General features: G+C 33.7%; 7 protein-coding genes and 1 non-coding gene across 9 annotated transcripts in view; 5 read left to right on the top strand and 3 right to left on the bottom strand.

The window, feature by feature from the left end:
* LOC109325008 (transcription factor bHLH121-like) overlaps positions 1-2187 on the top strand; it is a 10508-nt gene extending 8321 nt beyond the window's left edge. The window contains exon 5 of the mRNA XM_019557154.1: positions 2158-2187. Coding sequence (XP_019412699.1) covers positions 2158-2172 — 15 coding nt within the window. The 3' untranslated portion in view covers positions 2173-2187. The remainder of the gene's footprint in view (positions 1-2157) is intronic.
* The window catches only part of LOC109325004, a 9974-nt gene extending 3098 nt beyond the window's left edge, over positions 1-6876 (bottom strand). For both annotated transcript variants that reach the window (XR_002105059.1, XM_019557145.1), the window contains exons 1-5: positions 6622-6876; positions 4920-6510; positions 3248-4600; positions 2729-3021; positions 491-2091 (exon numbers count right to left, since the gene is read on the bottom strand). Coding sequence is in view for 1 of the 2 variants with exons in the window: in XM_019557145.1 (XP_019412690.1) it covers positions 491-2091; positions 2729-3021; positions 3248-4600; positions 4920-6510; positions 6622-6824 (5041 nt within the window). In the remaining variant the exon portion in view is untranslated. The remainder of the gene's footprint in view (positions 1-490; positions 2092-2728; positions 3022-3247; positions 4601-4919; positions 6511-6621) is intronic.
* Positions 8138-10919, top strand: LOC109363196 (putative ER lumen protein-retaining receptor C28H8.4). The gene is made up of 6 exons (XM_019609369.1): positions 8138-8523; positions 8934-9133; positions 9596-9736; positions 9839-9919; positions 10235-10359; positions 10478-10919. Exons 1-6 carry the CDS (start codon positions 8301-8303, stop codon positions 10524-10526), a joined length of 819 nt encoding a protein of 272 aa, XP_019464914.1. The 5' UTR covers positions 8138-8300; the 3' UTR covers positions 10527-10919.
* On the top strand, positions 11503-11574 carry TRNAD-GUC. The gene has a single exon. It is a non-coding gene; the product is annotated as a tRNA-Asp (tRNA).
* Positions 12311-13715, top strand: LOC109363459 (aquaporin PIP-type-like). The gene is made up of 2 exons (XM_019609724.1): positions 12311-12548; positions 12686-13715. The coding sequence occupies exons 1-2, from the start codon at positions 12393-12395 to the stop codon at positions 13478-13480; spliced, it is 951 nt and encodes a 316-aa protein (XP_019465269.1). The 5' UTR covers positions 12311-12392; the 3' UTR covers positions 13481-13715.
* LOC109325087 (probable aquaporin TIP-type) lies at positions 15947-17425 on the top strand. The gene is made up of 2 exons (XM_019557232.1): positions 15947-16263; positions 16455-17425. The coding sequence occupies exons 1-2, from the start codon at positions 16138-16140 to the stop codon at positions 17280-17282; spliced, it is 954 nt and encodes a 317-aa protein (XP_019412777.1). The 5' UTR covers positions 15947-16137; the 3' UTR covers positions 17283-17425.
* On the bottom strand, positions 17739-19454 carry LOC109325315. Its single transcript, XM_019557598.1, has 4 exons — positions 19096-19454; positions 18714-18935; positions 18231-18359; positions 17739-18040 (listed from the first exon to the last, which is right to left on the bottom strand). The coding sequence occupies exons 1-4, from the start codon at positions 19306-19308 to the stop codon at positions 17843-17845; spliced, it is 762 nt and encodes a 253-aa protein (XP_019413143.1). The 5' UTR covers positions 19309-19454; the 3' UTR covers positions 17739-17842.
* LOC109325310 (rop guanine nucleotide exchange factor 1-like) lies at positions 24263-27303 on the bottom strand. Its single transcript, XM_019557593.1, has 5 exons — positions 26953-27303; positions 26677-26793; positions 26069-26592; positions 25357-25707; positions 24263-24897 (listed from the first exon to the last, which is right to left on the bottom strand). The coding sequence occupies exons 1-5, from the start codon at positions 27185-27187 to the stop codon at positions 24460-24462; spliced, it is 1665 nt and encodes a 554-aa protein (XP_019413138.1). The 5' UTR covers positions 27188-27303; the 3' UTR covers positions 24263-24459.

Below are 27848 nucleotides of genomic sequence, written 5' to 3'. Positions count from 1 at the left end.
ACAAGAGAGAAAAAGTAACCGCCTAACTGATTCCTGAATCAGTCCAATTTCCAGAATCTCAAAAAGTGAGTTATTACACAACCTAACTACTATTTATAGCTAGTTAGTTATTCTTTTCTTCCTCCTAGAATACACCTGTGTAATCGGGGGTCTACCCTTCCCCTGACCCCTATCACTAGGCATCAGCAAATCATATTTTAAATTCCCAATTCTATATCTCCATCAACATGTGACCAATAATTAATGTTATCCATGACTAACTTTCATATTTTAAAATGCACAAGAGTAGTTCTTTGAGCAAAAAAATTACTTAAATACTTATTCAGATAATATATTACAAGTTTTCTCAAGTAAATCAAAATACCGTACTAAAATGTATGACTCTAAGGGAACTAAAGTAATGTTAATGTTGTTATTTGAATAAACAATAAAATGAAAAGTTATTTTGAAGATAGCCAGAGTAGATGCCCTCAGTAGATATTCTGATTACCTGATACAAATTCAAGAATCATGTCAAAGCAATCAATGCCAGCTGCAACAAGGGACGAAATTTCACCACCATCTTTACTTGTTTCTATGTCATAGATCATAGTACATCCTTCTTTTACTCCCACTAGTGCTCTCTCGACAGCTTGTATAGTAGACAAAATATGCAACTCTGATGGCCTCTCTATATATGCTTTGAATGACATCCGCAGTCTAGTTTTAAATTCATCCAAGTAAAAGCAGTACAATTCGCTAGAAGAATTAGCTTCAAATGATCCTTTATGAAGTGTCTTGGTACTTGACTGTCTTTCATGAAAGGTCAGTGTTGCCCTTTTTCCTTGTAACAATATGGTTTTGCCTATTGTGCTCATATGAATATGTACCAATTTTGCATACACTTTCAAAGATGAGGTAGGATCAGTTAAAGGAAAATAACTAGCTAACTCTCTTAGATAGCTCAGAACACCATCTAACAAAAGAAAAACAGATTGTTGTGGGACGTCAACCATCTCTATGAATTGTAGCAATAAGATTTGAGAAATTTCAATGAAAGTAGGTACAAAACTTGAAAGCAAGGAAGATTCATCTTTTTGCAAATTTAGCCTCAAAAGAGCTGAGGAAGCAACTAATAATTGCCTAAGTAAGAAAGCTACTTCAGGATGATCACCTTTTAGCAAGCTTCTCAACAAAGGTTTATTCAGATCCTGATGCTCTGGGGAATCAGCCCTAGCTAAAACACTGGCAATAGAGTTCTTACTTTCTAGGTTAGACATTCTTTCCAGACCACTGGCACTTTTGGAGGCGTTATCACTTGAGAGTTGATTACTCTTGACAAGTAACTTGTTTACAAAAAAATCAACAAGCTCCACAAACGGAAAAATAGAGCTATTTACTTCAGAGGCTTGTTCATTTTTCCACATCAACACTTCTTTATGAAAACTACCTTCTGCATCTGTTTGGCCTTTCACAGATGTGAGGCCCCACAAAAATCCACTTAAGCAAGAAACTGCAGAAGACAGTCCATTAACGTTTTCAGAAGCTAGATCAAATCCCACATTGACAAAAGAATGGGCATCCTTGAGAGAAACAAGCAAGCCTTGCATCTGCTCTTTCAAATTCTCCACCATAAAGGTTAAACATTTCAATGCCTCCATCTTGGGGGAATCAACATACTGAGGAGATGATGGAAGCAAATGATTCTCTTCATGGCTAATTCCATAATTGGAGCTCTCTTCACAAGGTTCCTCACCTTCTTTATCAATGGAAAATACATGAATAAGTTGATATTTTCCTATCCCCAGTAAGACATATGATGTATGGTCCATTAAGGCAAACATCAGAGATTTGACCATAATAGAATTTCCTGCTGAGAATGCTTCTTTAATCCCAACAGTCACAGATACAGACTTTGAAATCCATAAAGCAGGAAACATACTTTCAGAAATTATTGAATTTGGTGAGGATTGGATAGCATCTGTCTTCTCACAATATCCCATTATTATATATCTTAAGGCCTTCCGACAAGAGACAAATAATCTCAAATACTCACAACAAGAGTCCTGGTACCCTGTGCTCTGGAAACATAGCAAGGCACTGACAAGAAGCCTGCAAAGTTTAAGAACATGAAAACTGAGCATTAATCACTCAAGTGTTTAACAAATCATGCACCAGAGAAATCACAGCTAATTGGATTTTTATAGATATCAAGCTATTAGGATTTTTTTCTCTTCGGAAAGGAATATAACTATAAATTTGAAATTTTCAAAGCAAAGAAAGGTGGTTTTAAATCATCAAATTAATTTTATTGCACTTGGAGATAAAACACATTAGAGGTTTCCTTGCATGAGGAAAAACTATCTTTTTGTCTTTCTATTGCCAAATTAAAATTATTAGTAACAATTAAATATCTAGTTTAAAAAAACAATTCGAAAAGGAGCAACTGATCAATATGGAAGGCCTTTCATTTTATCTGACACATGTATGTTATGGCATAGGATTGTGTGTATGGATGGCACTTGGGAATTTCTGTTTCTTATATTAACCGAATTCGTACACACCCAAAAACTTAGCTCTTTGGCACTTTGTTCCTTTTCAGTTTTTATGGTTTGGAGGATAGCTTATCCTCAGCCCTGGTTGAACTATTTCCCATTCTCTATAAGACTATAACACAATTTTTTCATTCATCTACAAATATGCACAGAAAAATACAATAAGGTAGCATTCAAAAGAGAGATGAGTGTACCGTTCAAGGTTGAAAATACAAGTCACGAGATGTGAAAAGGATTTGGTATTTATATCTGGTGTCCAACATAATAGATTAAGCAAACATTGGGCAACGGTAAAACTTTTGTCTGTAAGAGTGTGTGGCATTTCTTTTCTACAGATATCTGCTGACTTGTCAATGACACTAAAAAACGTGGGCCAATCAGGTGATGACTGAATATTGAGATCATTACACGCAATATTGCTGAATAATGGCAGTACAGATTTCTCTAAAGCACCACAAAATATCGAGGCCAGATTCCTGTGAGCAAACTAAAACAATAGTATGAAATGAATATCAAGATATATAATTGTCTCTCACTCATAGTATCACACTAAACATTAAGCAAGATATAAAATAAAGAAGTGAACAGAAGTTAGAAAGCAGGACTAAAGTGAAACAAACACTAGCTGAGATTAATATGCTGTTATTTACTGGTTTGCTTGTGAGCCAGTGAGTATGAGAAAAATCAATAGGTTTATAACTGAAGCATCTTACTTTTTGTTCATACAGAACTGAATCACTTAGAAGTTGTGACAACATTTGTGGCAAACTGACTTTCTTGAGCAGCTTGCACTCATCGATTTCTTGCACGCCTAGCTGTTCAGAATTTCTTGTTGCACGGCGAAGGGAAGTATGAAGTAATTGTGAGAAGAACTTCTTCAACTGCTTCTTGGAAGCATGGTTTCCCCAAATATCAAAATTTTTGCAAAGATTTGACCAAATGGCTGTTGGCAATGATTTTTTGTTTGCAACATACACACCTTGATTCCATCCATTGGTTTGAGGAGCCAGCGAAATTACATCTTCACAAAATACATCATCAAAAACAAAGATTGGGGATTCATATAAACATGATAAATTATTCATCATAAAATTAGTAAGTTCAGCCGCCTCTTCCTTCAGTGCTTTGATTCGTGATCTATAACGCCTTTTTTGCAAATACTTGAAGCACACAATCTGCTTATTCAAGTCAACAAGCCTTTGAAGTGCCATAGATTGAAATATATAGATCAAAGGACAACAATCATCCGAGTCAAACTTAAGATATAAGTCTGAAACAAATTGCATAACAACAAGAAGGGAATCAGAAGGTTGAACAATCCAAGAAAAATAGACAATGTCTATGTCATCAATCCTCTCCATTAAATCAAAGGCAGAATATGTTGTGTAATCCCCCACCTCCGCAGACACCTTCTTAGATAAACCTGGAGGCATAAGACTGATTGCTTGCCTAATTAAGCTTCGGCAGGACATAAACAACTGAAAAAAGAACACAACAACCCATTGACTAGACCTGCCAAATTTCTTCAAAACTTTTCTCTTTCCAGCATCCCTATCAACAGTTTCACCCATGACAGAAGAAAGGAACATGTAGAGACTATCTGCCTGTTGTCCAACTAGAGTACTCAAGTAGGGACGCATTAATGCCACTAGTTCTTTTATAGCAACTCCAACAAGATTGCTGTTTCCCTCAGTAATAGTGACTGAATCAAGCACTAAGCAATACAGTCTACACAGCCCTCTACCCAAGAGTTCCATTTGCAGATTAAATTTTTTTATTTTTTTGCCATCAACCAAAGGGGAGAAGTCTTTCATCCACCTAACAGATTCTGATATATCATCTGTTATCTGTCTGATACAATCACTCACTTGCCCTTCTGGAATAGATTCAATGGCCCTATAAATGACATGGATGAACTTCTGTGAAGATAACAGCCTTTCAACTGATTCAGAATAAACTTCATTAGACAGAAATGTCAATAGCCTGGAAGAACCTTCTTCAGCATTGCCCTCATGAGACACAATAAGCCTTATTGCTTTGCACAGTGCCAAAATAGCAATTTTTACCTACATAATTTCAAATATGTAAAGACAAAGTGAGTGGTAGAGAAAACATGACATAAGCTGAATAAAAACATGAATATAACATTCCCCCCAAAAGACATTGGCCATTCAAACCCTCCATTCCCCACCCCTCTGCGAAACCACCATCCATAAAATGACAAACACAAAGTAAAATAAATGAACTGAAGTAGTTCCTTTTCCATATCAAAAATCACCAAGAGGACAGAACACATGCAAATCCTAAAAAAACATAAGGTCCTATACACTCATAGGGGGAAACATACTAATATAGTTGGACTGTAATCTGAATTTTGAAACGAACCTGTCGAAGTTGACCATAGAGATTAATTATTTGGCACCCCAAGGCTGGTATACTGGAAGATAATGAGCATTGATCCAAGCCATTCACCGAATCACAGTTGATGGCAGAGTATGACAATATAATCAGCCATAACTTGATCAAATCTTCTCCAATAACCTCATATTCAATTTCCAAAAGATGTCCCATGCTAACTAGTATTTCATTAGCTGATAATACAAATATTTCCATCTCCATCCTGTTAGATATATCATAGTTGGACAGGCAGAGTACACTAGTGGAACTACTTATCAGTGCATTAAATACTTTCTTCAAGAAATTGAGACATGCTCCACCAGATGTGTCCTCTGTTCTCATATACACCTTCTCTTGCATAAAACTAGAAAGCAAACCACCGATTGATTTGAGTATTCCACAAAGATCCAGCAAAAGGTGTTTGGCATCTACTTTAGCTTGGAGATAGGCATTAATCTTTAGCAAAAGAGGCTCCATCATCAGTACGAAAATATTGAGAAGTGACTTTTGGGTGTCTGTAGAAATATTATTTGAGCTACTATTTTCTCCTGGCACTGGCTGCCTTACGCCGTTCATTTTTTCCATTGTCTTGTTCTCTTCATACAACACTGAAGTTCCCTTGAACGTTCTAGCTGAATTAACAAACAAGTGAAATAACAAACCCATGCTAGCCATTGCCGTAGCATTCTTTATGGCTATTATTTTGTTCAGTACATCAAATAAATGTTTAGGATAACTCTGAATATTGGCCTTTGAGTCATTTGGTTTATGATCACATGAATCAACATATTTTTCTGACCCATGCAAACTTAGAAATTCACCAATAAGCACCGGATGAAACAGTCCATGGGAAAGAACTTCCTCCACCACCTTCATCAACCTCCCCGTCCAAATGGAATTACTTTCATTAACCCGAAGAGTCAACTCACCCGACAAATGCAAGAGTGGCTCCAGAAGTTCATGCACAAAGTCACGAAACGCATTCCCTTTCCTAGCTGGATGCAGATTTAAAAAGTTTGACAATGGCTGAAGCACCAACCACAGAAAGCGTAGTGCAAAAGTACCCAAATTGCTACCATCAAGTTTCATGCTATAAACCTTCAATACAAGTTCAAGCCCTGGCTTTGATGTGTCAATCCACGACATTAAATCTTCATTAGACACCCCACCATGGGATGAGAATACCAACGAAAGACAATCAAGTGCAGTGTCATAAAGTTTATATCTTTCATCAGATAGAGAAAATCCCCCCGAACCTATAGACGAATCGTCTAATAGTGAAAGAGCATTTCTAGCAATCAATTGGAAAGGTTTTAAGAGATTCTGCGACATGCTCAAAGTTACACCAAACTTCAAAGATTCCTGCAAACAGAAATTGAATATCTCCCAACAACGAAGATCCATATACGCATTGATTCCCTCAAGCTGAGGTATTTTAGCATTTTTTGGCGGGAACAACAGTGACTGAATCCAATCATTGAGGAAACACAGTAATCTAGGTAGTTTAACAGTTTCACAACTCTGATCATTATCCTCATGCAACATTGAATGCACAAAACTGAAAGCTGAAATGACCTTACTGCACTAACACAAACTCATTATAGAATAAAAATGTGTCAGTAACTGTTCCTAATTGATGAAACTGTAAAAGAAGAATAAAAAAACCAGAAACAGTAACTAAGTAACTGACCTAAGAGGATCAAAGCGTTTGTCTTGGATGTTGCGTATCAATTGAAGATTCTTCCATGGAGATTGAAGGTCTTGAAGTTTGATAGAAGAAGAATCGATTCTTTGAAGTTTAGAAGGTTTTTGAGGTTTGGCGTCGAATTTTTGGTTCCGTTTTTTGGCCTTCTTCTCGGTTTGCATTTTCGAATTTGCTTCAGAATCGGCCATAGTTGGATTGTGGAGGCTTTCTGGGTATATTAGATTCTCTCTTCTCGGATCTCGGATACTCCAATGCCCGAAACCGTAACCCTACTTTAACACTATCCAGAGTACACTCGTTATTGGGCCTAGCCCATAAAATAGGAAGAAGTTAGAGAAAAAATGGATGCAATAACAAAGTTTTTGACACTATATATGAGTGTAAAATTTATATACCATTCATTTGGACTACATTTTTTTTGAAAAGTTAATAATAATTAAATATTAATAGTAAATGATACAATAATAGTGCATAAAACTTATATATTAATGCATATATTTTTTCTCTGTATATAAATCTTTATATACTAATAATCTATAATTATTGAAACATTTGATACGTTGCATGTTTATCACGATATCTTATCATATTTATTCAACACAATCTATTCATCCCTTACTACATAAATAATATGATAAATACAATTTCTACCAAATAGATATGTTTAATTTTTATAACAGTGCAATATATATCTATATCTATACTATATATAAAGTCAAAACAATGTGTAACTTTTACCATAGTGTAATTTTCACTTCCTATTTTGCCCTTCATATTATTTAATTTTCACAAAAAAATCATATAATCCTAATTAATCACCACCAAAACATTAATTAACCACATATCTCACCTTAAACTATACATTATCATAAACACACAAAAATTATAATATAAAGTACACTGAATACAACAAATATATTCTAATTATAAAAAATAAAATATATAAAATTTGAATATATAATATCATGCAATATTGACTGGCTGCCTGTACACACTAGCGTAATATATATAATTATTAGTATAAAGATTTATATATAATTTCTATATTATATATTATTCATTTAAATTTTTGTTTGAATAGTCAATAATAATGAAATATGAATGATAAAATGACAATATATATATATCTTAAGATAAATACATATCTTAGTCTATTATATTTTTTTTATTTTACTAGTTTGGTCATTCAAAAAAGACTTAAAATGATCCAAAAATTTTAAATGTCAGTTAAATTTATCATTTTTAGCATGTTTTATAACATTTATTACTATAGAGACTAATTTAACCAAAAACAAATAATTTGACTTATATTTAAAAAAAATTGGACAATTTTTTTTAATAAATAAATTTATAGTGTTAAAAAATATAATGACTAAAATCGATATATACACTAAATCTTATATAGAGTAAGTATGAAAAATATTGAAGAGTAAATCTAAAGAATGAAGTTTATATTCTGAAAGAGAATTTATAAGTTGAGAAGAAATGGCGTGAATAATCTACATGTGTGTGATAGAGTAAAAAGAAGCAAGTAAAGATTGTTATTTATATGGGTAAGATATGAAAGTGAGTGAAAGATCCTAATTTCCTCTTTCTTAATGAATGCCTATAGTATTTGAAGAATAGAGATTCCACAGATTTGAAAGTAACAATTTTGAGTTAAGATGAGACCTACGAGAACGCCGATCCATACAATCACGACATGGGTTAAGAAACAACCACCAAAGGTGAAGGCTTTTCTCGCCGTTGTTTCAGCCATGGCGGCTCTTGTTCTTCTCCGTTTCATTGTTCACGATCATGACAATCTTTTCGTTGCTGCTGAGGCTGTTCACTCAATTGGTATTTCTGTTCTTATTTATAAGCTCATCAAGGAGAAGACTTGTGCCGGTACCCACATTCCAATTTCTTGGTTTTTGTTAATTGGGTTGATTAACCTTTTCTCCTTTTCAGTTCTTCAACAACAACAAAAATTAAATTATGGGTTAGGCAAAAGATCGTTTTTTTATTAATTATGTTGCCTTGTGAGAGATTTCCTTAACAAAGGCTTGGATTTTGTGAAGATTGTGATTATCCTTTATACTTCATTATTTTTGCCATGGTATTTTAGCATGACAAGTTTTGACTTTTGAATGTGCTGGTTGGATCATATATGGTATTTGTTTGGCTGATTTGGTTTTCTTTTTCACCTTCTTATTTTGTTCTGGCATAATCATTGTCTTCACATTTGTGGTTGGATAGAAAAGAGATATATAACTATCCATTTTGGTTTTTTTGCTAATGGTTTTGAGTATGTGCAGGATTATCACTCAAATCCCAAGAATTAACAGCTATCTTTCTAGCTGTTAGGTTGTATTGTAGTTTTGTCATGGAATATGATATACACACCCTACTTGATTTTGCTACTTTTGTAACAACACTCTGGGTTATCTACATGATTCGTTTTAAACTGAAGGCTAGTTACATGGAGGAGAAGGATAACTTTGCAATATACTATGTGGTAGGCTCCTCTTCTCATTTCATTGTAACATTACTATTTATTACATTAGAAGCCCAACACCATCTATTTTCTTGTCTTTTCGATAAAGGGTGACATTTTATTAAGACCTGTAGATGAAGCGTCATTTTTCTTTTACGACGGAAGTGGAAATTTGACCTTTTGAGTTTGAGTGTCTAATATTGTGTCTTTAGATGGTAGCTATGTCCTACGAAGCATCACAACTTCAATACTTCAGGTGTTGTGAGATGGTAGTATGTTTTGAAACTTATTGGTGCTGATGCTGAAATATTGCGTTCTCACTTTAGTGGTTACTAATATTAAAATTATCATATTATGTTTATTTATCCTGTTTCTTAAATTCATAACAAAACTCTGTCAGTGTCATTTATTTTTGTTAAGTTCTGCATTTTCCATCTATTGGAGTCAGCTTGATGATGTACTCTACTTTGATTTTGAATGCAGGTGATACCCTGTGCCGTGTTAGCCTTGCTTATACATCCATCAACTTCTCATCTTCTATTTAACAGGATTTCCTGGGCTTTTTGTGTATATCTGGAAGCCGTTTCAGTACTACCCCAACTTCGGGTCATGCAGAACACCAAAGTATAATTTCTTACTTCATAATCTACATCCGACATTTAAATCAAGTATGAGATCCAATTCTATTGATTTTTTTTCTGAACTTGTTTCATTTTATACTTTCAGATTGTTGAGCCATTCACAGCTCATTATGTATTTGCTTTGGGCGTCGCAAGATTCTTGAGCTGTGCTCATTGGGTTCTTCAGGTATGTTGATGAAAACTTGTGAAACATAATTGCATTAAATATCTTTTTGATACATTTGCATATTTGGTCATCAGTCGTCACTTGTTTCGTGGCATTTGTGGGTGACTCATTTCCTCTTGCTGGCCTGTTGCAGCAGCATGTGTTTTACCTGTAAAATGTTGTGTGTTCTGAGTTCCGACCTTCTAAATTGAGTTGCATCCATTTTGATTGTCGATATGCCACATGACTGTTGCTGTTCTTAGCATGTTGCTTTTAGTGACCTAGATTATTAGATTTTCTAACTGCGGGTCTCCCACTTACTATTTCTTGCAACAGGTGTTAGATACCCGTGGACATTTGTTGGTTGCCTTGGGCTATGGTTTGTGGCCGTCAATGGTTCTTATCTCAGAAATTGTCCAGACCTTCATCTTAGCTGATTTCTGTTACTATTATGTCAAGAGGTTTGTTTAATCCATAGTAGTTCTTTCCCCTTTCTCCCGCATTTCTTGGCAGCCTTTTCTAGAGTGTCTCCGTCTTTCCACAATGATACTTGTCCTTACTATATTTATTTCATTGCAGTGTTTTCGGTGGACAACTAGTTCTTCGTCTCCCCTCCGGAGTGGTCTGATTGAAGATCTGCTTTGGTGCATACTCACATTTAAGCATAACTTAATCAGGCTATATGGTTGGTTACCCTTGTTAGGTTACCCTTGTTAGAGTACATTTTGTATTAACGCTTGCCGGGTTCCTTGGTGGAAGCTAAGTTCTGTGTAATGTTGGGATGAGGGAAGACTAAATATTCTTGTTTAAAGTACAATAGTTTATTGTTGAAAACACTTTATACATGAACTCTCTATTTTCTTAGGGTCTTGGAATTCAGTTTTTGTTATAACTATTTAATGTACCAAACTTGTAGTTGAAGTTTGGTAGAACCACACCTAATTTCTATATTAGATGCATTGTTGTTGAGTTCACAAATGTTATCCTAATAATATTCACATGCCAGTCATTGTTGCTGACCCTAGCTGTGTTCAATGTGTAGTATATGTCATTATTTTCCATTACTTGAGCATGTATCAAATGCTTCATAACCTATGTGTCACCTAGTTAATAATTAACATAAGTGATTAAGTCATTACTTACTAATTGATATTTCCATTTAAGACAGTGTGTATGGTTAACTGAGATCAGCATTTGAAAAGTGTAAAAAAGTGAGTTGAAAATGATCCATGCAACAACCATAACATCTTAGTATTTATGTTCTGTTACATAACATAATGCAAGTGATGGTTCAGAATCAGTAGACATGATAAAAGAGTTGGTTGATCAACTAAACAAGTTAGGCATCATTAATGATATTATGTAATAAACAAAAAGCCAGTGATGTATTAAAATGTGCAATTAAGCACCATAACTCATGATGTTTTTTAATTTGTTTTCTTTGATGTAAATGAAATATTACTTTGCATAGGTATTGTTGTAACAATGCTAAGTGGTCTTGTTAGGACAAGAAATGCAAAAAATATGAACTTTCAAATGGTGCAGCACTTTCATAGCAAGATTGAATTGAATGAATAAAATTAATGAGGAAACTTAAGTATTAAGTCGTTGTAGTATAGTGGTAAGTATTCCCGCCTGTCACGCGGGTGACCCGGGTTCGATCCCCGGCAACGGCGTTCTTCTTTTTTAATGTATTTAGGCTTCTATTCTATCAAGGTCAGTGTAATAATGCTCTTAACATGTTAATTTCTAAAATATATATAAATAGGTACTATTGTGGTGGACCCAATAGAGAATTGAACAAAGGCGTGGGTAATATTAAGATGGAGGTGAATCTTTTTTTTCTCCCACATTTATCCTCGCACTAAAGGCAATCTTGTTCGAGCCAAAAATATCCACAGGTAAGTGAGACTAACTCTTCCAACGGACATTTTTTCTATCCACAAGACTCGATCCCGAATTCTTGCTTAAGGGGAATCAAACATGTACCACTTGAACCAATGTTCGTGTTAAATGGAGGTGAATCTAATAAGCATAAACAATTTTGATATATCCATCAAATTTATGGAATTAAAGTGTTGGGATTCTTTTATCATCACATTTCCTCCACACATTCTGCATATATACTTCCTTCTTCTACTCTCTTTTTTCCTCTCCTTCTAATGCATTCAAGAATTTCTCCATTTCATGGACCATGCATATTATTATGCCCTCCTTTTCTTCCATTATGTCTCTTTTAATATATTTTATAGTAATCTGAGAAAGATATTTATATCCATTCTTTTTCTTATCTATTTTTATATGTGTATTAATTAGTTAAGATATGTAGCAATTAATATTTACATTTTTAACAAGTACCAACTCTTCATTTCTCTAAAAAAAATTGTAGAACGAATCCTTTATAAAAGAATATATCCTTTTCTCCTCCAACAAATTAAAACGGTTGATAAATAGAAATCCCTACCCCATTTTTTTTCCTTGAAATTGAGATCACATGGATTCACCTAATAATTTCCAAGTAGTTGATAATATTGAACAATTTCCGAGGCATGTTCATGGTTATGAGACAACAAGGTGCTTATTTCCTAAGATGTCTTTAGACACCAAACTTCTTTCCTCCCTTGGTGCCCATGAACTTCTCAGAATAGAGGTAATTTAACACAACTCTTTAATTCTTTATACTATATAGTATTATAGTATTATATTATATAGTATTATATTATATAGTATTTTACAAAGAGTAAGAAAATAATATAGTAACCCTCTTTTTTAATATTATTGTTTCAGACATGGAAGGGAGCTTTGACAGAATTAGTAGCAACTGCATCATTAATGTTTACCTTAACAACTTCAATTATTGCATGCTTGGACTCACATGAGGTTGATCCTAAGTTTCTTGTTCCTTTTGCAGTTTTCATCATAACCTTCTTATTTCTTATAGTAACAGTTCCTATATCTGGAGGCCATATGAACCCTGTTTTCACATTCATAGCCACTCTAAAGGGTCTTATCACTCTTTCACGTGCTCTTATTTACATGTTAGCACAATGCATGGGTTCAATAATTGGTTTCTTCATAATTAAGAGTGTGATGGACCCAAAATTAGTGCAAATATATTCATTGGGTGGGTGTGTAATTAGTGGCATAAAGCAACAACAAGCTTTGTTATTAGAATTTTCATGCACGTTTGTGGTACTCTTTATAGGTATAACATTAGCATTTGATAAGAAAAAATCTAAGGATTTGGGGTTGCCTATGGTGTGTTTGGTGGTGGCTGGGGCCATGGGCCTGGCAGTATTTGTGTCTATAACTGTAACTGGGCAAGTGGGCTATGCTGGTGTGGGCTTAAACCCAGCAAGATGTTTAGGCCCGGCATTGGTTTATGGAGGCCCGTTGTGGAATGGGCATTGGGTTTTTTGGGTTGGGCCTTTCTTGGCCTGTATGGGATATTATGCTGTCTCTATCAACCTACCAAAGGAGGGTTTGGTTTTGGTTGATGGAGAATATGATGTGTTAAAGCTGGCTATGGGTTCTTGTGGAAATATCAATGTCTCCAATGTTGCTGTCTCAAGTGATATTTAAGGGTTTGTTTCGGAATTGAGTTTCGGAAGGAAATGAAGATAAAGGAAAAACTTTAGAGTTATATCACAAGTGTATTTTATGTTTTTAAATTTTCCATTTTTCTTTATTCCTCTTCAAAACTCAACTTACAAACAAACCTTAAGTGGAAGAAAGTGCAAGCAAATGGTCCAAGTTCATCGGATTCTTTTTTTGTGTTTTCTTTCTTTTTTTCCTCCATTGTATGTTCATATTCAACAGCCACAAACAAATAAAAGTTTATTTAAGGAAGGATTTCATGAAGGATCTTTATAATTAAAAGTTTAAAATACCTCTTCTTCTTTTTTTAAAGAAAGAAATTCCTTCAAAATTGAATGAGTCATGTTTAAGATTCTATTTCAAATTAAATAAATAGAGAGTTGATATATACAAATCCTCACATAGTTATGAGTAAACTGATCTATTTTTGCATAATGTAATGTGTCCAAGCATGAAACTTAAGAGGCAGCCTAGTGCCTTTTTCTCACTTGTTTATACATATTCAACTTACAATTATAAGGGAAGACTATTTTCTTTGGTTACATTTTTAATGCACAACTCATGATAAAACATTATGACGTTATTCGATCTATAGAACTCGTTTAATTTCTATTGCCGACTCTTCCTTAAAATCTGAACATGTCATTTTTACAGTTTTATTTCAATCTGATAATATATTTCTTTATTTTAAATTCAAACATAGCCGTTTAGGTATGATATTTTAGTAGAACTATTATTTATTTGTTATTCTGGAACTGCAGAGAAACAATCACAATGCTTTATCAATTATATATATATATATATATATATATATATCTATCTGTGTGTGTGTGAGAGAGGGATTATTGATAATGATAAAATTTATTTGGATGATTTTTGTGCATTTTAAAATGGAAGAGTTTTGGACTTTGGGATAAGAGATCATAGATTCACACATTAACATTAAATCTATGAACATATGTATTGATCTCAAAAAATAATTTACTCAGTTACCAGCAAAATTGGTCAAGATGACACTTCAAAGTTCAAACGCCTTAACGGTATCTTTCATCAAGAATGAGATGCATCATAGTGTTGTCATATATTAAGGTTACATCATCACTTGTCCTATCAATTTCCTATCTTCACCAATTAAAAAGTGACATATAAATAAAATATTACATTTCTATATTACATGGTTAAAATTGATTGGATCAGGACAAAATTTAATGATAAGGTATGGGACAGAGTATCTGGATCCTATATTAAGGAGTATGGATAATTAATGCAACTTGACGCACCTCTTCAATGTATGATAACAATATTATTTTTTTGGTTGACATCGTGACAATAATACTTATGATAATATAGCATTAAAATATATATCCAACCTAAACATGTATTAGAATAAAACAATAACAAGGAATCAGAAAGAAAAAAATTATTGTGTTAAGCAATGAAAAATAGAAGCTTAATTTATACAGCTTTTAACTTTAAAATGTAGTGCATATTAAATATATCATTTGATCATTTCCACAAGCTTATATAAAAAAATAAAGTTTCACTATTGTTGCTCACAATGGATCTATAAGCGTTAGTGTTTTTTGTGACATTGTATTAACCTTATTATAATCGAGGGTAAACATCAAACCTACATATGCAAAATAAAAAAATAATAATTTTTTGGGTCACTTACAATACATAGATTATTTAATACCTCGTGAAGGTGCATATTAGCTCTAAGAGAATTAAAAGAATAAAAGACGGTTCAATCAATTCGATGCGTCTAATTAATAACGTACCTTCAACAACAATATTAATAAAATAATATAGTTTAAGTACAGGTATATTTTTGTGAACTTTTGTGTAGATTCTTTTGTCGTTTTTCATGTTTAAATCTTTCCACCGATTAAAGGTTGTGACCATAAATAGGCCACATATCTTAATTCTTACCATCTACGTGAAACTTAATCTTCAGAAAGTTGTTTCTTTTGAATCTCTTATGGCATCTTGCTTTATTTTATTATAGGTAGAATAAGTTGCTTTACCGGTAAGATATTAACACTACATTTTGCCATCTACTGAAAATATGAATCTTTGAAGCTCTTTCTTGTATTTTTTGTTGTAGTTTATATTTGAAACTATTATTTGTGTATCTCACAACAATTCTAAATGACATGAAATAATTTTTATTGACTCAAATTCTAACATAAACCCAATATTGTGGGCATAGCTATCTATGGCTCTCTGATTAAGATTACACGTATATATGATATCTTTGAGTTTAACTTTGATGAGCTATGTGCATTAATCTAACAAAATCCTTAAACAAAAATTGATGCAAATGTATAAAATGCAATTTTATCTGCACCTACTAGTAATTTTTTCTTGGGTATACGTATGCACATTTGTATTACAAGCTTATACTACAATGCCTAATCTTTTTTTTGTTGCTATGATTATACCACATTGTCTTTTCAAACATTGTTGTATTGAAACAAATAAGGATCAGAAGTACTGCTAATTTTTCAGCTGCTTAAGAAATTTTGGAATATATTTTCTTGGGCCATCATTGAAATGCCATTTATATATCTCTTCATAACCCTTCAAATCAGCATGAAAATTCTTTTCCTTTGCCTTCTTTTTTTGCTAGGACACAAGACATGGATGTGGTTGTCACCAATGGAGTTCATCAAGATCTCGCATTGTCTTATGAGACAAAAAACAAGAAATCCTTATGGTTGAAATTCCTTGCTTTCATTGGTGCCCATGAATTTCGGTCTGCAGAGGTACAACGTTAAATTTTATTCATCAAACAACATACGAATTTGGCTCTATTATGCACCATAGAACTTTAGAATAAACTATAGGCTTTAATCATCATAAGTTCATAACCATGAATGAGTCCAAAACATTATTATCTAAACTTACTACATATAGTTCTCATAATTAGAATGCTTAATTTGAATTCACCTTTCAGATGTGGAGGGCAGGCCTTACAGAAATGGTAGGAAGTACCTTTGCTACGTTTGCACTAGTTGGTTCCATCATTGGTTGCATGAACTCAAATGTGGCTGCACCTGTGCTTTTGGTTCCAATAGTTGTGTTTTGTGTAACCTTCTTTATCCTCATTGCAGTGGCTCCTATATCTGGTGGTTTTATAAACCCTACTTTCACATTCATAGCTTCTCTCAAGGGAGTGGTAACAATATCTCGTGCTATTGTCTACATTGTTGCACAGTTCATTGGCACAACAATTGGGTTTCTTTTACTCAAGAGTGTCATGAGTCATGATATGACACTAAAGTACTTCTTAGCAGGGTGCACCATCAATGCCTATGGTGGAACATCTGGCATAAGCCCTAGTACCGCTTTTGTACTAGAGTTTTCATGCACATTCTTGATGTGTTTGCTCGGTGTAACTGTAGCATTTGACAAGAAAAGGAGCAAAGAATTAGGGCCAATAATGGTTTACACTGTGTTAGGTGGGTGCATTGCTCTCCCAGTTCTCATTTCATCAACAATCACAGGAAGTGTTGGTTATAGTGGAGCTGGATTGAACCCTGTAAGGTGCTTAGCACCAGCTTTACTCTATGGAGGTCCACAACTATGGAATGGGTTTTGGGTTTTCTTGTTAGGCCCTTTCTTTGCTTGTATTATGTATTATATCTTTTCTATCAACTTACCAAAGGAGGGGTTATCATGGGTTGAAGGAGAGTATGATATCTCAAAGCTAGCAGGGGTTTGTTTCAAAGGTCCTCATGACACTCCTGAGCATGTGCACCATAAAGAAAAAGCTACATTTTGAACACAAGACAACACACCAATCTCAAGCAATAATCATGTAGTTGATGCTCAAGTGATCAAGTCCATATGTGGTTGATAATTTAAGGTTTTGTTTAGTAACAAGTAATCAGATTCTCTTGTAGCACCTTTGGCTAAAATGTTAAAGTGATACAATATATAAAACTATAGTAAAGAATAGTTTCTTTTTTTTTTACTACCAACGGTATTTTTCACTTTTGAATAAGTAATTAATCAATTTTGAGGTTTGTGGTTGCCCCTCTCAACAAGTAGCACTCCCAGGAATTAAACTTTCGACCTTAGAGATCTAATGGAGTCTTACATACTAGACCAACGACTTATTTGTAAAGTACAGTATCTATGATAAAGTATTGTGCAATATAATAAAATAAAGTATTTTATCTTTTTATCTTATGATCAACCAGCCTACAAGATATATCAACATTACAACTTGAAAACATACATATTTCACTGAACAAAACACAAGTTGCTGGTCATAATTTACATAAAATAACTTTTTTATTGTACTTGTTGATTCTTCTACACATCATATAGTTGAGAAGCCTATGATGTTTCGGTAGAAGATGAGTCAAGAGGCTCATGCACTACTGAATCCGAATAAACTGATATGGGATTGCCCTCTAATTGCAACATGATACTCCCCAATATGTCAGTTAAAATTATCTTGAATTCATCTTCTTTCACCACCTTCCCATCATCTACATTTATCACCTTAAAGACTTCACCAATAACCTTATCCATCTATAAAAATCAAACATGTGGTTTTCAATTACTTGTTAAGGAAGACACCATTGAATCATATGCCACACAAAAATGATCAACCATGCAACTTTAATAGAGTTAATGTAATGAAAGCATGCATGAATCTAAAATAAATAAGAAACTAATGAAGATGAATTGGGTATATATATTATATGCATTGGTAACATACCTCTTCAATTGCACCAAGTGGAGGTAAACCAGCACATGGAGACAGCGTGTCCAACGCCACTCGTAGATACTCCATTGATAATTTTCCATTTCGATCTTTAGGCAAATTCTCTAAAGCTGAATTCAAAGTCTGCATCAAAAGATAGATTGGTGAGTGCCACATAGTTAAGGAGAGTTGATAAAAACAAAGACAATCAAAGGTGTTACTGCAGCCGAAGCTATCGTTGTGCGAGAATTTGGTAACAAAGTTCCGTCAATTGTGATTACGTTTCCGAGAGCGTTGAGCGGCTACCAAGATAATATTATTAGATAATAAGGATTACATACCCTAACACACTCATGAGCCCAACTCCCTATAGGAGGTATTTCTACTACTAGTATATTAAGGGACATAAGTCCAATATATAACATTGATATTCTATTATACTCTAATGCTACACAATGCGAGACTTCAACACAATGAATAATGAACGAAACTACAAACCTTCTCTAATTCAAACTTGTTGGATAATAATCTGTTAACACCACTCCCATCAAAGATGTTTTCACTGTGGGCAACAATGACTGGTTGCTCCTTAAGACGATGAGCAATACTCAGTGCCACTTTCTTAAATTCCTCCAAAAATTTCTCTTGATCAGGAATGGACTTATCCCAACCAGATCCACCCTGAGAGAGTAGTGCTGGTTCCACAATGTTGTTAATAACCTTAACCAAGAAAATATAAGCCAACAAAGGAATAAAATGAACCTAGTTAGAGAATTTAAGTGAAACAGAAAATGAGTTAAAATGTTCATATATGTGTGTGTCTATATATACTCTATAATATCTTTCAACATGGTGAATAATATTTGAATCAAATGGGTACCCAAGAATCAGAAATAGGAGGGATCCCTTGTTCAACAGTGAGCTTCCCTAGAGCCTCAATAACATGGTGACGAAATGAGTTTTCAGGTGATGCAATGTGAGAGAATATAGATGCTATTTCAGCTTCATAACTTGGACTATTAGTAAACTCAACTAGATCTTCCCCATCAATGCGAAGTATCACAATTGGATCTCTCTTTAGTCCAGCAGCCATGTTCAATAGAATGTGTGTCAGAACCTCTTTGAACACAATCTTGATCACTTTTTCTTGTTTGCCATTTGTGAATTCATTCAACACCTGTGGCACAAGACAAGAGTTTTGCCAATCAATGCTTCAAATATAATGCCAAATGAAAACTCTTCCTCAAACAAAACACTCCATTTAATCCTGATTTATGGTGCATTTAGCTGCTACTTTTTTGTTCCTGTGACTAATAACAAGCATCCACAATCGTACAAAACATTTTTCGTTCTTAAATAGACCTTGATTATTTTATATTTGTTTATACTTTTCACCAACTTAAACAACTGAAGTTAAAATCAACTTCTCTCCAATGGTAACCATGAACAAGAACGTACTTATTTCACTACACAGAGTTCTTTTATTAGCATTGCGAGTGCTATATCTTATTTTTAGAATCATATTGCTGCATTATTATTTGTTTACCATATAGTTAAGTAAGACATTTGCTTTCTCTCATTGTATGGCACTAAAAGAAAACATGTTCTTGTCCCACAACAACATTAAAATCAGAATGCAGCTAGGGGCTAGGGCCATGTAATTTATCACTGACTACACTAATAGCACATTGACTTTTTGTTTCAGAGTCCATCTTAAAACTTTCTAGCATTTTCCTTAAAAATAATAATTTTCAAGCATACTCTATTAACTATTATTTTTAAAGTATAGTTTAAAGTTTTTGTCCATTACAGAAGAGTCCCACTAAATGGCACAACCGACCAAGTTATCATATTTAAGTTGTTCTTTCATTTTGAAATAGAAATAATATGATTTGGTGTAAAAGAAATTATCAAATTCTAATTATATATAATACTACTCTTTCTGTCTCAAAAATATTACAATTTACAAGCATAACGCTTTAGAAAAGAACATCAGATTATTGATTAAAACCATATAAAAAGCCAATTTGTGCTTCTTCTCCATGAACATCTCAATTTTGAAGCATTATACAATAAGCAGATAAACATTCTGTGAAACCTTGTCGCCCAAATATACAAAAATAAAGGTGCTAGTTTTTTTCAAACTAAAAAACAAAGCTTGAACCACAAACAATATATAGTAATTTTAATAAAAAACACAGACATTAGAATATAAACAAATATTCTTATGAGGATAATGACATCACAATGATGATGATAAATTAATTGTTTTTCTTTGGACACATGATACCAATAATTTATTGGAAAGATTGAAAACATACAGAATTGGGAACACAACCAAAACATAAACCCGAAATAGAAGTCAAAAGCACATAGCAATTCGGTTTGACACCTATACTTATTCTGTCTTTGTCTACTGATAAATTTCATTGCCTATATTCTTCTTAGTTCTTATTAGCTGAAATATGCAATTTTTCTTTGTTGTGTAATTCAACTAATTGTATGCTAAAATTTAAATAGAATATTCTTTAAGAATTGTTTGTTTAAGGACTTCATATATTTAACAAGATTATTACATAATAAGTAGTATATTCCTTGGCATGAGGATCAAATGAGGAGAAAAATTACTATTTCACCGTACAAAGAAAACTAATATTTGTTGGTTTCCGACGTGTATTCTTACATAGGAGATATTGTTAATATTGTCCGAGTCGGGAACATCCACAGGTATGTGAGGCTAATACTTCCAGTGAGTATTTTTTTTAACTATAAGATTTGAATCCAAGAACTTGCTTAAAGAAAATTAAACATGTATTATTTGAACCAACACTTGTTGGTAAAGATAACTAATATGCTAAGTAAATATGGCATTACATCATGTACATATGAGTACATGAAGTATAAGAGACAGTAAAAATATAAAACGTGACCAGCTATGAAGTTATATGATTAGAATGAAATATGTAAAAGCAAAAACCATCAATCAGAATCTTATTAGTTGCTAAAATAAAATTTAATAAGACAATAGAATCTTAAATATACTTATCTTGAAGGAGAAATGATAAATTTTACACTTGTCTAAATTTAAACTTAGATCCTTGTCACACAACTTTTATTAACCGAGTGATGAAGAATGTGCGAAGATGATTATACAACAACTAATATGCAATAGTAAAACAACGACATTTAAAATATGAAATTTGGCGTAATGAACAATCATCTTTTATCCAATTAGGTCCAATAGTTATACTAATTGAATAACGTTATAATATTCTATCATAACTGATGTATGATGATAATGAAATAGAAAATGGTAGAATTGTACCTCGGAATCAGGATTAGTGCCTTGAGAAGGTAAGACAAGAGCAACAGCAGGTTGAAGTTCCTTCATATAGAGCTTCCCATCTTTGTGATCACTATTCATCAACTTCATTATATTAGAACCTTCTAGAACCTTTCCATTCTTCATAGGGGTGCAAGTGCTTGAACCTGAACTTGTAGGAGGAATAATAGTCTCCATTCTCTGCTTCCTATGCTACCTTTTCTTGTGACTCTTGTGATCTTATGCTTCTTTTCTTCCTCCTTTTTAATAACTTTTTTGAACAATGCAAATGAACAAAAATCATTTTTTTTTTGGAAAACTAATTGTAATACTTTTCTAAATGAAAATTTTATCTTATATCACCCTTAAACAATAGCTTAAAGAAAGAAAGAAGATTTCTTACGTTGCTTTAATTTGTTCCCCTTCTTCAAAGAGAAAATAAAAACTACTTCATCCTTAAATAATACAAAGTTATAAGGAAAAATATCTATTAACTCCATAATGTGTGTCACTTATTTTAATTATAAAAGATATGAAGGTATTGTCAAGTATCTTTTCCATATTAAAAAATAGTATAGAATCTATGTACTGTCAGTGTAAAGATTTATACACATGCAACACATCATCCACCATTCATTTGGTTTACTTTTTTCGAAAAGTCAAGAACAATTAAATATCAATGATAGATAATACAGTAATAATGTATAAAACTTATTCACTTTCTGTGGATACATCATCCTACAACTACCTCATAAATTTTCAATTAGTGATACAAAAATGGTATACTATGACTTCATTATAATCATAAAATAATATTTTCTGCTAATCTTAACGTGACCTATCTTTCTCCTTTAGCTAGTTGGAAGGACTTTCAATAAAGTCACCAATGACATCATAGTCAAATGCATCAAAGAGACCAAACAATGAAGCAATTTACATCATAGATGACATATACTTGAAAGCATGCTAACAATAAAAAAATACACATTATCAATGAATTAAGGAAGCACTACTATTCTATAGACACTAAAAAAACATTAAATTGTAACTGGTGGAGTGTTTCTAAATTGCTACTTAAATTGATAGCTAATAATTATCTAATGTTTTTATTTATTGGGTGACCCCATTATGTACAAATTAAATGTTAATCTAATTCATATAGTTTGTGCTTCACTAGCTGAAACTCGTCCAAATTCATCTGTCACATGCATTACAATTTCTCCATAATCAATTTAAAGAAGTGTTACTACTAATTTGCAAATTCAGTATAGAAATATCGAACGGTGTCACAAACAAGTAAAGAGTAATAGATTATTGTATCCACAAAGACTTGTTAAATTATATCATTTCAACTATCAACTATTATTTTAAGTTATCTTTTACATGGTTTATGGTTTGGTAACACGAAAATAGGCAATTGAGATTGTAATACTTTGATAAAAGATGTTGGGATCGAAATCTCTACTTACTGTTAATATATATACAATTCGAAAACACAAATTCAATTAGTAATGATTATTTGATACAAATAACTTCAAAAATACTAAAATATAATGTCTTGTCAATTTAGTAGCTTGTGCAATAAAGCTTTATATCTAGTAATATTACATACGATATGAAAAATTATGACTCTCAAAATCACACATCTATGTTTAGTAGTCTATGCATATGATATTGACTAAAATACAATACCTCAATTGTATTAACCGTCAATTTATGCTAATAGCTTATTAAAATAGTTTTATGTCTAGTAACTATATTAACAACATGAAGTTATATGAACCGTTAAATATATGTTTATGTCTAATAGTCTATATTAATAAGATTAAGAATTGTAAAGTTATTTACTTAGTTATATATGTCTAGTAACTACTTCATCAACATGACAAATATGATTTATTTATCTAGTTCCATAATATCTATTAACAACCTGAAACCTTTTTCCAAGCTTTCATCTCCACTTTTTTATCTTCCTTCAGGATAGTAAAGAAGGGAAAATGATATATGTATTACCACGTGAATCATACATGTTTTGTCACAATTTGTTTTATGAAAATGGGTGGAAAAAGTCAAAGAAAAGGACGGTATTCTTTTAAGTCGTATTATCCATGCTTTGTTCTTGTTGGCACACATGCTAACTTGTATCATGGAGTTCAAAACATTGATTGTCCTTCTTATCAAGTTATTTAAATAGACAGCTATGGCCCATAAAGAAAAAGTACAACATTCTTTATGTAAAATTATTCATGCTTTGGTGTTCTTGGCACATGCTAACTTGATTCACAGAGGTAAAAACTATTGCTTACCCTACTTGTGAAGTTATTTACATAGGGGTGTACATAAAAAAAAAAGATGCTGTTCAAGGAACACATCTAACCAGTAATTCTACTTTTTATATGATAATTTTGGGGTAATATTGAATTAAATAAGTTCCTTACATGATTAATATTGTTAGTATAATTAGATATAATTTTCTAAAATTATCCTTTGTCTATGAGACTTATTCATTTTCTTTATTCACTTAATAAACTAATGACTTTCTATTTCTAATTAATTATAGTAATAGTATTTTGAAAACAATATTAATTAATGTGCTGAAAATTATCCTAACTTTTGGCCTGATTATATTCATTGAAATTTTCATGGTAATAAGGAGGGCAAGGTACAAGACTAATGCTGATCTTGAATCAGTTAAGAAGTCCAGAACCATATTTAGCATATGGCAATTATAAAAGCATATTGGGAGTGGAATCTAGAAATTTATACTTGGGAGAAGACCTTTTAATCAAATGATTCATTGGCATAATCTTTCAACATAATCCTACTTATATTGCCTAGGAATATACAAAAATTAAAACCTCATATACAAGGAGTGGGATCAAAGGCTTTAGCCAGAAATGCAAGTCATATTAACTGTAGAACTTAGTCTCTTTCTGGAGCATTACCAGAAGCTCTTCTTGAACTAAGTTTTCCGGTGAATGACCATACCCTCTCAAAATCAGCCGACGCCAACTTTTCAGGCTTAGAATCTGTTACCTCCTTTCGACCGTTCCGCTTCAGGGTAGGTGTTATTTGAGGACTGCAAGGGCTCCCAGTAACGGGAGAGGAGGAACAGAAAGACGGGGTTGCGAACGGAGAGGCATATGGAGTGTGTTGTATTGAAAATGGACTTGGAGACATTCGCTTCTGAATCGGCATACCACCAAAACCTCCTCTGCTGAAGAGAGAGATAGATTCTGCAGCTGAACATCGCTTTACAGTGTCATCTACATAAAGGACATCATCAATCCTGGCTATTATGTTAAAGGCCAAGCTCTCCATCACCCTTGAATAGCTTTCCAGAATAGATTGTCCTACATCCTGCAAGGAAAAGTAAAATTCACAAAAAGCTTATTGAGTTCATTATAAGCCCCCTTCACTCAGTACCATTCCTCAGTAACTGTACAATGACAATAAATCACTACTATAAGATCAGAGTCATGGTTACTTGTACCCATGGCTTCCATTAAATATTGACAGGAATCATACATGTTAATGTATCTATTTGTGAAGTCAATGTAGACAAGACATTGGGAGAGCACTACCATGTATTTAACATGGAAACTAAAGAGTACTTAATGTCGGGGAATTTTGTATGTTCTCTCACTAGTTACTGCTGGGAAGGAATCTCTCAATCAAGTCCTCAGTTGCACATTAAATATTCCATATTGTCCTGACAGAGCTATTAACTAGTTTAGCAAATAATTTAAGCTGTGGCCACGCGACATAACAGATTGTGAGTTAAATCCAAAGTCCAAACTAAAGATTAAGATAATGTACCTTATTATATTGTATCTTGGCCATATCTAGTGCGGTTTGAGGGAGTCCTGGAAACCGGTGTTTCAAGCTTTGCAGAAGGGTCTCTGCTCGTTGAGAAAGAAAATGGTCCCTTCCACTGTTAGCAACCAGGCCCTTCACCTTTCCACCCCAAGAGCGTCTGGCTTTCACTGAATTTGAATGTTTCTTGCTGTCCTTCAGTCTCCATACATGCACGGCAGCCTCAATTCTATTAGCTACATCCAAAGTGTGGTGCTCTGATGAGAGATCCAGGCAATCAAGTAGACATTCAGGCGAGAACTGGTCAGCAGTTATGTATCGATAGATTATATCCCCTAGACAAGCTTTTCCATTCTGTATTTATAGTTGTACAACATCACAAATGCACTTAAGTTCAGAAACATGATATTATATTTTCAACAATTCCTAACAAACAAGTAGTAAGACGTAAATGAATTCCAGTTTTGTTATTTGTTTTGAACCATGAATAAAACTTTGGTAGAAGAAATCCAAGGGCAAGATTTCTTTACTTCTCTATTTTCAGAAGATAAATTTTGAATTATGCACAACTCAAAGATCCATTAGAATTAATGTATGTCGACCATTCCTAGAGTTATGTTCATAATTTCATACGGTATGATATACCAAATTTGAGAACCAATGCATACAGAGATATTTTGTATTTGCAGCACAAATGAGTGAGAACAAGTTCTACCTTGGGCAAGGATCCAATGTAAGCACGAGGGATTTCCATTTCTGCAAGAACAGAACTATTAATTGCCATGGCAGCCTTTAATATCTGGTTGGTGCAATCCCTGCACTGCTGCAACCTCTTCCGATCATTCTCAGACAAGCCATTTGGCGGTACCTTAGCCGAGGGAAGCCACCACTTTTCCTCTTGCCTAACTGAAGGTCTACCATTGTAGTCATCACAATCCTTGGAATCACCCAATATAATTCCCTTATCAACATACCAAAACTTTGTATCCTCAAATCCGTCAAGCATACCAAGCAGCATTCCATCAAGCTTCTTCAAAGCTGGTAGATTGATAAACAAATCCGAGCGAGGACGCATAGCCATAACTTCATATGTTCCACCACCAGGAAACTGCTGCACAGCTGGCACAAGCTCGACAATAGAATCGCTTACACATAAGAGCCATTCCATTTCCCTACGCCACATAGCCTTCTTCTGTGCTGCTAGGGGCTCTAACCTCCATAGCTCACCAAACACAGTTGCTGCATTTTTTAATTTCTTATCCACGTTACAATCCATACACAGACAATATCATTTTTTTCTAAATGCAAATTAACAAAACTAACCAGAGAGATTTGTTATTGCATTTGAGATTGCAAGCGCAGTGCAAACTCCTTTGCCTCCACCAGACATGTCTTCTCCTAAAAGCAGCTTCGCGAATCTCTCCTTCATCATTTCCACTTCTGCAAAATCCAAAACCTCTTAAACTAACAAATTGAACAAAATTTCACATCAGGTTTTACATTGCGGCATATTCCATAATTGCAACACCATTGCTTCAGTCTCACGTAATAATAATTACAATACAACACATAATAGAAAGAAAGAGTAATAATAAGTACCTGACAAATCTAGGTCACGTTTTTTAGGCTTGTGATCCCACAGCACCACATCTTTGCCGGCAACGGCGGGGAGAGGGGAGAGATTGGCGGAGGAGGAAGCGCCTTCGGTGTCGAAACGACGAACACCGCAGAAACTGGTGGAACTCTCAGATTCGCTGACGTCAGCACTGAGAGTGTAGCTGCCGCAACGGTCACTCTGTTGGTCGGAACCATCTTCAGACGAAACACTTCCCATTCTCAATTAACTAACTACTCAGATCTCACTCATTTCAACACACCGTAACGTTTATCACCTACTGGGTACCGGTAACGCCGGTAATCGGGTAAATAAGACTATGTTATTGTTATGTTATGTTAGGTTTAGTTCTCAACTCAAAACACATTCTCTGTTTTTTCTTTCTTTCTTTCTATCTCTGACAGAGTGTTGTGGTGGATGTGATGATGAGTAAAACAAAAGTGATAAAGTGACGCCGTTTGCAGGGGTTGTCTTTTCCGTAACCTCGACAATTTGCTTTACTATGGGTCCCACTTTTTAATTCTGACGTGGCATTCAATGATTGGAATGTATGGGCCAGGTTTGAGTCAAAAACGGTTGATTCAGGATTGGGAGCACATCTGTTATCCTAGTTTTCATTTCACTTCATCAATCATTACATATTGAAAGGAAATTATTGAAGTTAAAATAGTAATTAAAAGAGTGGGACAACAGACGTGTACGCTCCAGGGTCACGAGATGAATGGGAGGTTAACTCTTGTATGGGGGAAAATTGAGATACACTCAATCTTATTATGACAATCGTGAGCTTGGTTTCTTATCGTTATCGAAACCATGTGGCTGGTGTCATGAGGACAATAAATCTCATCCTTTAGTATTTGATTATAATCACATGATTCCT

The sequence above is a fragment of the Lupinus angustifolius genome, chromosome LG13 (assembly GCF_001865875.1).
Source record: "Lupinus angustifolius cultivar Tanjil chromosome LG13, LupAngTanjil_v1.0, whole genome shotgun sequence".
NCBI lineage: Eukaryota > Viridiplantae > Streptophyta > Magnoliopsida > Fabales > Fabaceae > Lupinus > Lupinus angustifolius.
The sequence above is the reverse complement of the archived record's forward strand: the minus strand, read 5'-3'. Positions and strand labels throughout refer to the sequence as shown.